Raw genomic sequence first — 12,005 nt, 5'->3', positions numbered from 1 at the left:
CTCCGGAGGTCGGATTCTTTGGAATCCGGCCTCATTTGAGTCTGCAGCAGATTTCTCCAGCATCCCTATTTTGGACTTTCCTCAAGGGCGTGGCTACGAGGTCTGTCATGTGGAGTGAACGTACTTCTAAAATGTACTGCTACACTACCACCTTCCTGATCTTTTATATCAGACTGGGCAGAGGGCTGTTTTCTGTAAAGCAGGACACACGGCCACCCCATGGACGGCTGGGATGGGCAACTTTTCTGCTTATTAAGTCACTGGCTATACAGCTCTTTGTTCGAGAAGACTCCTTCATTCCCAGCTGCTCTACCATTCCGGGGTGTCTGCGACAAGAGGCATGAGGTACTCTGAGTGGCGAACCCCGAGGGAGTAAGACGGGGCTCTCGACTGATGGGCTGTCACCTTCTCCGGGCTGTGCGCCCCCGGCCCCGGAGTGTGGAAGGTGGCGCCGGACTGTTTGAGCCTTCCCAGCATGGAGAAGGCGGGCCGGCGGGACAAGTAGACACCAGGGTCCGTGGTGTTGTAGCGTCCTGGACCCGGTGTGTGGCGGAGGTCTTCCATGTAGCTGCCTCTGGCGTTCCAGCCAGAGATGGTGAAACTGGGGCTGGACGATTTACCAGGGACATTCAGGCCCAGCAGCGAAGGAAGGGTGTAGCTGTTGGGAGCAGGGGCAGGATCCACCCGGCGGGACTTGGTGCGGGCAGCCATGGAGAAGGACGGGGGTCTCTGTTGGGATGGAGGTGGGGCCCTCTCAGGACTGTATGTGCCCGGCCCAGGGGTCTGAGGCAGACCTAGAGGGGAAATGCACACAGGGGCTCTAAGAGGTAACCCACTCTTGCTCCAAGGGGGTGTCGCATAGTGGTTAGAGCAGAAGTGGAGAACTTCAGACCCAGGGGCCAAATCTGACCCTGCTGCAGGCCAGATCCAGTCTGGGGTTTCCCAGAAGGCCACGCCCCCCGCCCCCCCCACACACACACACTGATAATTTGGTGCTCTCCTAGTTTTGCGGAGTTTTCCTTCCTTTGTAAATGGTTAGAATGCCTCTCCTAAGGCTTAGCTACTGGCAGGAAGAACTTGAAGCAAAAAGATGCTGGTATATGCTGTGTAATTTTGGTCCCGCCCCATTTCAGCTTTGGCCCTGCCCACCACTGGATTGCAACCCCCGAGAGCCATGCTGGATTAGGTTCAACACCCCAGGGCTAGAGTGTAGGACTACGACCAGAGAGACGCTGGATGAAATCCCCTCTGAATGGGTGACCTTGGACTTATCTCTCAAACACGCACACACATTCCCCTCCCCTCTGTCTCCCCAGCCCATCCTTCCTCTCAGAATTGTCTTGAAGATAAAATGGAGGAGGGGAGAACCCTCTATCCCCCCTTGAGCTTGTCATAGGAAGGGCAGAGAAACATAACGTAACATCTCCCTTTTCTTAGCAATCCAGTGCTCTTCAGTATTAAACACCATATCGTTTTTATTTTTATTTATTTATGTATTTATTGCCCTTCTTACTGCCAAGTGACTTATTGCTTTTGGTTGTTGTGGGTTCTTTCTACATTTCTGCAAGCCGCTTTGAGCAACTGTTTAGCTGGAAAAGCAGGCTAAAAGCATCGAAAACAATAAAGACAATAAATAAAACTGTGCTTTTCTCTCTTTTAGCTTCCCCTCCCACAATGCATGCTTGACAGACATTTAGCTTTACTCTCTTTTTCTTTTCTTTTTTGCAGCCTCCCTCCTAGATTTTTCCCCCGCTTTCATTTGGTGGGGGGAGTGGACAGGACAGGGGGGGGAAGGCATGTTCTACAATTACTTTGTCTGCATTTTTTAGTTATTGTGATCCACCAAAAAACAATTAAGGGCACAATCCTATGCATGTTTAGACAGAGAAAAGGCCTACAACTCCCAGCATGCCCCAGCATGGCTGGCTGGGGCACACTGGGAGTTGTAGGCCTTTTCTCTGTCTAAACATGCACAGGGTTGCACCCTAAGACTGCCACGCTGTACCCACTTCCCAGGGAGTAATTCCAATTGAACTCAACAGGACTTACTTCTGAGTAGACATGAAAAATACTTCCCTCTAAAAAGACCTGCAGCATGATCTTCCTGAACATGTCTACTGAGAAGTCCCACTGGGCTCCTTGTAGGGATGTGCAAATCAACAAAACATGCACTCTCCAAATCCCCTCTCGAAGCTCGTGCTGAGTTATCCTTATCAGACTGTGAGCTATTTCTTTTCTTTTCGCTGAAAAATCCCTGTGTATTTCCGTGCATATTTTCCCAAATGTGCACCTCAATCATGTGCACCTTTGAAATGTATGCATTCCCTCTAATTGATTACAGCTCACTTGTGCACATTTTTCAAAAGCGTGCATTTTTTCATGCACATTTTTCAAAGCAGCACACACAGTCAAATGCGTTTCTCTCTTGGTCTGGGAATCACATTGCAAGCTTGGAAATATATGGAGTTTGACTGCGGATTGCATCCAGCCCATGTTCGGTCCCAAATGGGTAAAACCCTGCTCAAAAACAAATGGGAACGAATTTCTCATACATCCCTCATTCCGTGGGACTTGCTCCCAGGTAAGTGGAGAGAGGATTGCAGCCTTCATAAGAAAAAGAAACAGGCCTGAAATAATAATATAGAATAAAGATACTCCTAAACGTACACAGAGTGCCTTCCCCCCATTAAGCAACTCCAATCTCTCTCTCTCTCTCTCTCTCTCTCTCTCACACACACACACACACACACACACACCCCTCTAAAATTAAGGAATGGGGTTTCATTCCATGGCAAATAACAACGTTCCCCCACACTCCTGAAACCCCCCCCTCCGCTCTGTTTGAAAATTAAGCCCTCTGTTAACAAACTTCTAAAGACACAGTCCCTTGAAATATCTGAAAGGTGCATAGTTTATGGCACAGGGACTACTCCAGGGATGGAGAACCTGTTTGGCCCTCTGGATCTTGGCGGATTCAAACTTCCATCATCCGTTGGCCATGCTGGCTGATGAAAGCTTGAGTCCAGCACCATCTGGAGGGCCAGAGGTTCGCCCCCACCCCACAGACTACTCCCTGGTGAGGGTCTGTAGCCCAGAGGTAGGGCCCCTTCTTCACGCGCAGAAGGTTCGAGGATGCTTCTCCAGTTAAAACCAGAATAAGAAAAATACCAGCATATTTTCACTTAAAGCTCTTCCTGCCAGGCACTCAGCCTTAGGAGAGGCATTTTGACCTTCTAGAATGGGCTTTATACGGCCAGTATAGAACTTCCCATTCCAGCCCTGACCACTCCTGCTAACTTTCACCACGGGGAAAAATAATGTACCTATCAATATAGTCTTGCTGGGTTTGTATCCTGGGCATTTTTATGGCCTGCCTCCCTCCACCCCCATTCCCAGCTAACCTGGAGGTTTTGCTCGTGCTAGCATGGAATAGGATGGCCCTTTAGCCCTGCCGAAGCGAGTGATCTCAGGTCCTACGTAGTAGCAGGGTCCAGGACTTGAGTCTTTCAAATGTACTGGAAAAGAAAAGAAAAAATCCAGAGCTATCCGAAAGGCCGTCTTCCACTGAGCAACGCTTCATGCATTCAGCATGCTATTTACAGCCATGTCGCACACAGCAATATGCCTGCTACTGATCGCCGAAGGCCAAAAGATCCACTGTGCACTTCAGTGCAGTTTAGCGCTCGCCAATTACCTCTACTGCACTTTGAGCAGAAACAGGCAGATTTGGGGCTGAGATGTTAATGTGGGATCCGAGGATATATCAACACACCTATTTCATTGGAAGCTGCCTCCACGTGGGTCAGCCCGATAGGCTTACCAAAAGATCCCAAACACAATGAAAAGGAGATACGGAGGGAAAAGGAAAAAAGTTAAGTAGACTTTCATTAGGGCTGGTGGAATGGCCCTTCTTCCCCTCTCCACTCCCTTTGTGCATTCCCATCAGGTCAGGCATGATGGGAGTTGGAATCCAACAACAGCTGGAAGGCCCCAGGTTTCCACCCTGCTGCTCTTATACGTTACAGGTCCTGATCAGCATTTCAGCTACTCACTGCTGTTCCTGAGCCTCTGGTGGAAGGAGTAAGCTGGGCTGGTGAAGCGGGTGTAGTCGTGGCTGGCAAATCCAACTGTTGGAGGCAAGCTGTAGCATCCGGGTCCAGGACCTGTGGCGAGAGGTGCAAGAAAGACCATTCTCTTGCTGAGAACTGAAGAAGAGCTGTGCTAACACAAAAGGAAAGGGGTCCAGGAGGGAGGAGGGAAAATGCAAACTTGAGCACTGGTTCTTAAGAATGTGAGAAGAGCCATGCTGGATCACGCCAGAGATCTACCTAATCCGATATCCCATTTCCACAGCGGCCAACCAGGTTCCCAAACGAGGAGCCCACAAGCCAGACAGGAATGTAACAGCGCCCTCCCTCCCATGTTCCCCAGCAACTGAGCGACCCATACATTACACTCTGCATCTAAGGCCCTCCTCCAGGAGCCTCTGCCAAGGGGGTCTCGGGGGCGGCAGCAAGCAAGAGGGCCTTCTCAGTGGTGGCTCCCCATTTCTGAAATAATCTCCCTGACGAGGCCCGCCTGGCACCAACATTGTCATCTTTTCGGTGCCAGGTTCAAACTGCCCTCTTCTCTCAGGCGTTTGGCAGTGTCTAATGTATAGAAATAGAATGAATGAATGAACTGGTACTGAGAGGCGTCCTGCCTCTGGTACTGGAGGTAGCCCATAGCCATAGGGACTAGTAGCCATTAATAGCCTTTTCCTCCATGAATTTGTCCAGTCCCCTTTAAAAGCCATCCAAACCAGTGGCTATCACCACATCTTGTGGAAGTGAGTTCCATAGTTTGAATCTGCGCTGTGCAGAGAAGTCCTTCCTTTGATCTGTCCTGACTCTCCAACCATTCAGCTTCATGGCATGACCCCGTTAGGAGAGAGGGAGAAAAATGCCTCCCTCTCCACTTCCTCCACACCAGGCCTAATTCTATACACCTCGATCCTGTTTCCCCTCACTCGCTTTTTCTCTAAGCTAAACCATCCTAGCTGTTGGAACCTTCCCTCATAGGGGAGTTGCTTTAGCCCCTTCATAATCTGGGTTGCCCTTTTCAGCACCTTTTCCCAGCTCTATAATATTCTATTTTAGGCGCAGTGACCAAAACTTGTACCCAGTAATATTCCCTGTCTCTTTGGACTGCGACCTTGTCTCGGCACCCGACAACCAAAAGCAGCTCCTTGCCGAGGCCTGATGGCGCACGCCACATTCGCACAGGGCGGGCACGTTGGATGTCACCCAAACCGCGTGAACCACCTTGCCACCCTCAAGCCCAGCCAACACAGTCGCTGGGGAATCCCGGTAAGAACGGGAAGGCGAGCTATCTTTTGTGGGGGGCTCGTCTGCTGCCCTTGATCGCTGTATTAACAAACTCTTGACAAAGTAAGATTCTAGTTCTCATGATTCTAAATGAAGGAATGATTGAAATAGGAGGCTCCCCAGAGTCTCAGGGAGTGAAGGGTCTTTTCCATTATCTCCTACCTGATCCATCTAACTGGAGACACCGGAAATTGAACCTGGGACCTTCTGCGTGCAAAGTGTGGGCTCCAGCATTGAACTACAGTTCCCGCAGGGCTGGCGCCACAGGTCAGCACGGTGGGGCATGAGTCAAGGGCCCATGCCCCTTCAGGGGCCCACTGGCAAGAGCCCCCAGGACTTGCTCCTCCTCTCCATCCTTGCAGCCTGCTTGCTCACCTGCCTCTCGCATGGGCCCAGAAAACTCTGGTGGTGAGATGGAGGAGCAAGAGATGCAAGCAAGTGGTCCCTGCCCTCAGTGAGAACCACCCCACGGCTACAAAGGCACCTTCCCGTCCTCCGTACCTGTCTCGCGAGCTGCAATCACCGGTGTTTTCTTCGGTCCGGCGTCTTCCATAATGGAGACACGAACCCCCCACACGTCTCTGTAGCCAACGGCCTCCGTTGGGTCAGGCACAAACGATTTTGCAATGGAGGGGAAACAAGCCAGCTCCCTTCTCTGCATGGACCAGGCCAAAAGGCCACAGGAAGAAAGATGGGTGGCGAATTTGAGCCGCCCCAGGAGAGCTGGAGAACCCTGGAGAGGCGAAACACAATTCGGTGCCTCGGTGATCCTGGAGAGAAAAGGATGTGCTGAAAGCAGATACACAGCAGGTGGCCAGAGAGGTTTTGTTGGTGTAAATTATTCTTTCCCCCTCCTGCCAAAGAGTGATGTGTGGCACATGAGGTCATTGGCCTACAAGAGAGACAGCTGCTCTAGGAGCATCTTGAAGGGATGAGAGGGCTGTAGTCCCACAGATCAGCGTATCATGTTCCCGGAAGTTTCATACTGGACGACACACAAACACACACATGTGTGCGTATACTGTGTTACGGTTCTTCTAGGCCAGGCCTACAGAAATTTGTGAATGTATCATTCCTGGGGTGAGTTCAACTATGGAACTCACTGCCACAGGAAGTAGTGAGGGCCACCAATTTGGATGGCTTGAAAAGAGGGCTGGACAAATTCCTGGAGGAGAAGGCTATCAATGGCTACTAGTCCTCATGGCGGTGTGCTACCTCTAGTACCAGAGGCGGTGAGCCTATGTACACCAGTTGCTGGGGAACATGGGTGGGAGGGTGCAGTTGCACTCCTGTCCTGCTTGTGGGTTTCCTGTGGGCAGCTGCTTGGCCACTGTGTGAACAGAATGCTGGACTGGATGGACCCTGGGTCTGATCCAGCAGGGCTCTTCTGATGTTCTTATGACTTACCGGATCTACTTCGTATTTAACCACCCAGACACAAAGGTCATCTTCTGAGGTCTACCAAATGAGCCAAGGCTGGATGATACAAGAAACAGGGCCTTTTTCAGTGATGGCACCCTGGTTGAGAAATTACCCTCACCAGAGAGGCTTGCCTGGTGCCTACATTATTATCTTTTTGGTGCCAGGCAACCTGAACTGTTTCCATCCCAGCTGGTCACTGAAATAACAGTCACTTTAAGAACTGCTACCTCTGTTTGCATTTTTTCTTCTTCCGTCCCTATCTCATTTTCCTTTTAGAGCCAGCGTGGTGTAGTGGTGAGAGTGTTGGACTGGGAGGCAGGAGATCTGGGTTCGAGTCCCCACTCAGCCATGGAAGCTCACTGGGTGATTTTGGGCCAGTCACAGACTCTCAGCCCAACCCACCTCACAGGGTTGTTGTTGTGAGGATAACATTGAGAGGAGGAGGATAAAGTAAGCCGCCTTGGGTTCCTTGCAAGAGGAAAAAAGGTAGGATTTAAATGCAATAAATAGAATCATAGAATAGTAGGGTTGGAAGGGGCCTACAAGGCCATCGAGTCCAACCCCCTGCTCAATGCAGGCATCCAAGTCAGAGCATCCCTGACAGATGGCTGTCCAGCCTCGTCTTGAACGCCTCCAGTGTGGGAGAGCCCACCGCCTCCCCAGGTCATGGGTCCCATTGTCGTATTGCTCTAACAGTCAGGAAGTTTCTCCCGATGTTCAGCCGGAATCTGGCTCCCTGTCACTTGTGTCCATTATTCCGTGTCCTGCACTCTGGGATGAGCGGGAAGAGATCCTGGCCTTCCTCTCTGTGACGGCCTTTCAAGGACTTGAAGAGTGCTATCATATCTCCCCTCAGTCTTCTCTTCTCAAGGCTAAACATGCCCAGTTCTTTCAGCCTCTCTTCATAGGGCTTTGTTTTCAGTCCTCTGATCAGCTTTGTTGCCCTCCTCTGAACCCTCTCCAGTTTGTCTGCATCCTTCTTAAAGGGTGGTGCCCAGAACTGGACACAGGACTCCAGATGAGGCCAAACCAGTGCTGAGTAGAGGGGAACTAGTACTTCCCGGGATTTAGAAGCTATGCTTCTATTAATGCAGCCCAAAAGAGCATTTGCCTTTTTTGCAGCCACATCACATGGTTGGCTCATATTCAGCTTGTGATCGACAAGAATTCTAAGATCCTTCTCGCTTGTCGTGTGGTTGAGCCACGTATCCCCCATCTTGTAACTGTGCCTTTGGTTTCTTTTTCCTAGGTGCAGAACTTGTCATTTATCCCTATTAAATGTCATTCTGTTGTTTTCTGCCCAGCGCTCCAGTCTATCCAGATCACTTTGAATTTTGTTTCTGTCTTCCAAAGTATTAGCTATCCCACCCAATTTTGTGTCATCTGCAAATGTGATCAGCATTCCTTGCACCTCCTCCTCCAAGTCATTAATAAAAATGTTGAAGAACACTGGGCCCAGGACTGAGTCCTGCGGTACCCCACTCGTTACCTCTCCCCAGTTTGAGAAGGTCCCATTGATATGCACTCTTTGAGTCCGAGTCTGTAGCCAACTGTGGATCCACCGGATCATTGTTTCATCTAGCCCACTTTGAGCTAGTTTGCTCATCAGGATATCATGGGGCACTTTGTCGAAAGCTTTGCTGAAGTCAAGGGATATGATGTCTACAGCATTCCCACGGTCTACAAGGGAGGTTACTTGATCAAAAAATGAGATCAGATTTGTCTGGCAGGACTTGTTTTTGACAAATCCATGTTGGCTTCGAGAAATCACGGCATTGTTTTCAAGGTGCTTCCAGATGGATTGCTTTATCATCTGCTCCAGAATTTTCCCAAGGATTGATGGTTCCTCCTTTTCACTCTTTTTGAAGATAGGGACAACGTTAGCCCTCCTCCAGTCATCTGGCACTTCCCCCGTCTTCCATGGTTGCTCAAAGAGAATAGACAGCGGTTCTGAGAGTTCTTCTGCCAGTTCCTTTATGACTCTAGGATGCAGTTCATCTGGCCCTGGAGATTTGAACTCATTCAAAGTCATTAGGTGTTCCTTGACCATATGCCTATCGATCTCAAGCTGCAATCCTGCCCCTTCAGCCTGTACTTCACCTTTGCCAGGGGGCTCATAGACCCTCTTTTGGGAGAAGACTCAGCCAAAGTAGGAATCGAGCACCTCTGCCTTTTCTTTGTCATCTGTTATCGTTTTGCCATCCTTATTTAATAGCTGAACCACCATTTCTTTCCTCTGCCTTTTACTATGCCCGTAGCTGAAGAAAGCCTTTTTGTTGTTTTTAGCATCCCTTGCTAACCTCAGCTCGTTCTCAGCTTTAGCCTTCCTGACGCCATCCCTGCAATTCTGTGCTACCTGCCTGTACTCTTCCTTTGTTACTTGGCCTTCTTTCCACTTCCTATATGTGTCCTTTGTTGTTTTCGGGTCATCCCTAAGCTTTTTGTGAAGCCACATTGGCTTCTTCTGTTGTCTTCCACCTTTTCTTCTTGTTGGAATTGTTTGTGGTTGTGCCTTGAGAATTTCCTTTTTTAAAAGCTCCCACCCATCTTGGACTCCTTTTCTCGTTAGCGTCGCTTGCCATGGGACCTTACTGATCATTGTTCTGAGTTCAGTAAAATCAGCTTTCCTAAAATCCAGGGTACGCGTTTGAGTACACTCGGCTTTTGCTTCCCTTAGAACCAAGAACTCAAGTGCAACATGGTCGCTTTCCCCCAGAGTTCCTGTAACTGCTACTTTCTCCACGGTCATCTCTGTTGGTTAGGATCAAGTCAAGGATAGCCGATCCTCTAGTTCCTTCCTCTACTTTCTGTAGGAGGAAGTTATCCACCACACAAGTCAGGAATTTCTTGGAGGGGCCATGTTTTGCAGAATTTGTCTCCCAACAAATATCGGGGAAAGTGAAGTCCCCCATTACTACTCCATCATGCTTCCTTAAAACATTGGCTATTTGCTTTTCAAAAGTTTCATCCTTGTCTTCTCCTTGATTGGGTGGCCGGTAGTAGACTCCGACCACCAGGTTCCTTTTATTCTTTGCTCCATTTATTTTGATCCAGATGCTCTCAATGGGGCTACCAAGCTCCTCCTCCTGTATTTCTGTGCAGAGATATGTATTTTTCACATACAGTGCAACCCCACCTCCCTTCCTGTTCCTCCTGTTCTTTGTGAACAAGTTATATCCTTCAATTGCTGTATTCCAGTCATGAGAATCATCCCACCAAGTCTCAGTTATACCTATCAAGTCATAATTTCCCTCCAAACAAACAAACAAACAAATAAATGTCTTTTAGACTGTAAGCCACTGGGAAGGGAACGGCCTATTATTATTGTTGTTGTTGTTGTTGTTGTTATTATTATTATTATTATTTGATCTGTAAGCCACCCTGCCCTGGGAGCCTTTTTCAGCTGAAGAGTGGGGTAAAAGTGTGTCAAATCAATCAACAGCTAATACCCTGGAAGACAGAAATAAAATTCAAAGTGATCTGGATAGGCTGGAGTGCTGGGCAGAAAACGACAGGATGAAATTTAATAGGAATAAATGCCAAGTTCTGCACCAAGGAAAAAGAAACCAAATGCATAGTTACAAGATGGGGGATACTTGGCTCAACAATACCACAAGTGAGTAGGATCTTGGAATAGATGTAGATCACAAGCTGAATATGAGCCAACAATATGATGTGGCTGCAAAAAAGGCAAATGCTATTTTGGGCTGCATTATTAGAAGTATAGCTTCCAAATCCCATGAAGTACTAGTTCCCCTCTACTCAGCACTGGTTAGGCCTCATCTGGAGTACTGTGTCTTCACACTTGAAGAAGGATGCAGACAAACTGGAGAGGGTTCAGAGGAGGGCAATGAAGATGACCAGGGGACTGGAAACAAAGCCCTATGAGGACAGACTGAAAGAACTGGGCATGTTTGGCCTTGAGAAGACTGAGGGGAGATAGGAGAGTGCTCTTCAAGGACTTGAAAGGTTGTCACGGAGAGGAAGGCCAGGATCTCTTCTCGATCATCCCAGAATGCAGGACACGGAAGAATGGGCTCAAGTTGCGGGAAGCCAAATTCCAGCTGAACATCAGGAAAAACTTCCTGACTGTTAGAGCAATACGACAAAGGGACCAATTCCCTAGGGAGGTGGTGGGCTCTCCCACACTGGAAGCATTCAAGACAAGGCTGGACAGCCACCTGTCAGGGATGCATTGACTTGGATTCTTGCATTGAGGAGGGAGTTGGACTAGATGGTCTTATAGGCCCCTTCCAACCCTACTATTCTGTGATTCTATCTTTTAGATTGTAAGCCAACGGGTAGGGAAGGCCTTATTATCATCATCATCATCAATTGATCTGTAAGCCACCCTGTGCTTTTTCAGCTGAAGAGTGGGGTAAAGCTGCTTCAACGCAACCAACCAATCAATCAATATTTCTCGATTTTAGCTTGCCTTTTCCTAAAGTTTCAAGATGGCCAACAACCAGGTTTATAGTGTGGTTATCGGGAGACTGGAAAGAAATCTCTTTTAGGCTGCAGTCCCATACCCACTTAGCAGGGAGTAAGACCCATTGAATTTGCTAGAGCTACTCTATGGTGCGACCACTCATGGAATACAGTCTACAGTTCTGGTCACTGCCCCCAAAAACGGATGAGCTGGAAAAAACAGTAGAGCTGGAAAAACTGCAGGAAAGGGCAACTAAGGATGCAGTCCTACGCATGTTTAGACAGAGAAAAGCCTACAACTCCGAGCATTCCCCAGCCAGCAAGGCAGGCTGGGGAATGCTGGGACTTGTAGGCCTTTTCTCTGTCTAAACATGCATAGGACTGCCCCTAAAATGATAAAAGGGTTGGAGCAATTCCCCTTTGAGAAAAGGTTACAACGCCTGGGACTTCACACAGCACATAGTCAAACTAGGGAATTCACTACCATAGGACGTAGTGATGGCCACCAATTTTGGTGGCTTTAAAAGGGGATTGGACAAATGCATGGAGGAGAAGGCAATCAATGGCTACTAGTCCTCATGGCTATGGGCTACCTCCAGAACCAGAGGCAGTGAGCCTGTGTACACCAGTTGCTGGGGAGCATGGGTGGGAGGGTGCTGTTGCGCTCATGCCCTGCTTGTGGGTTCCTGGTTGACAGCTGGGTGGCCACTGCATGAACAGAATGCTGGACTAGATGGACCCTGGGTCTGATCCAGCAGGGCTCTTCTTAGGTTCTTCTTTGGTTCTAAT

At 48.9% G+C, this 12,005-nt stretch overlaps 1 protein-coding gene across 1 annotated transcript; it reads right to left on the bottom strand.

Annotated features, from left to right (window-relative positions):
- Positions 1–309: 309 nt before the first annotated feature.
- On the bottom strand, positions 310–6,027 carry CIMAP1D (CIMAP1 family member D). The gene is made up of 7 exons (XM_084825708.1): positions 5,868–6,027; positions 5,742–5,768; positions 5,207–5,335; positions 4,053–4,163; positions 3,402–3,515; positions 2,572–2,574; positions 310–794 (listed from the first exon to the last, which is right to left on the bottom strand). The coding sequence occupies exons 1-7, from the start codon at positions 6,025–6,027 to the stop codon at positions 310–312; spliced, it is 1,029 nt and encodes a 342-aa protein (XP_084681834.1).
- Between the last annotated feature and the right edge of the window lie 5,978 nt (positions 6,028–12,005).

Source organism: Heloderma suspectum, chromosome Z, assembly GCF_057233095.1.
Source record: "Heloderma suspectum isolate Gila_16-S chromosome Z, 16-S_ref, whole genome shotgun sequence".
NCBI lineage: Eukaryota > Metazoa > Chordata > Lepidosauria > Squamata > Helodermatidae > Heloderma > Heloderma suspectum.
The sequence above is the reverse complement of the archived record's forward strand: the minus strand, read 5'-3'. Positions and strand labels throughout refer to the sequence as shown.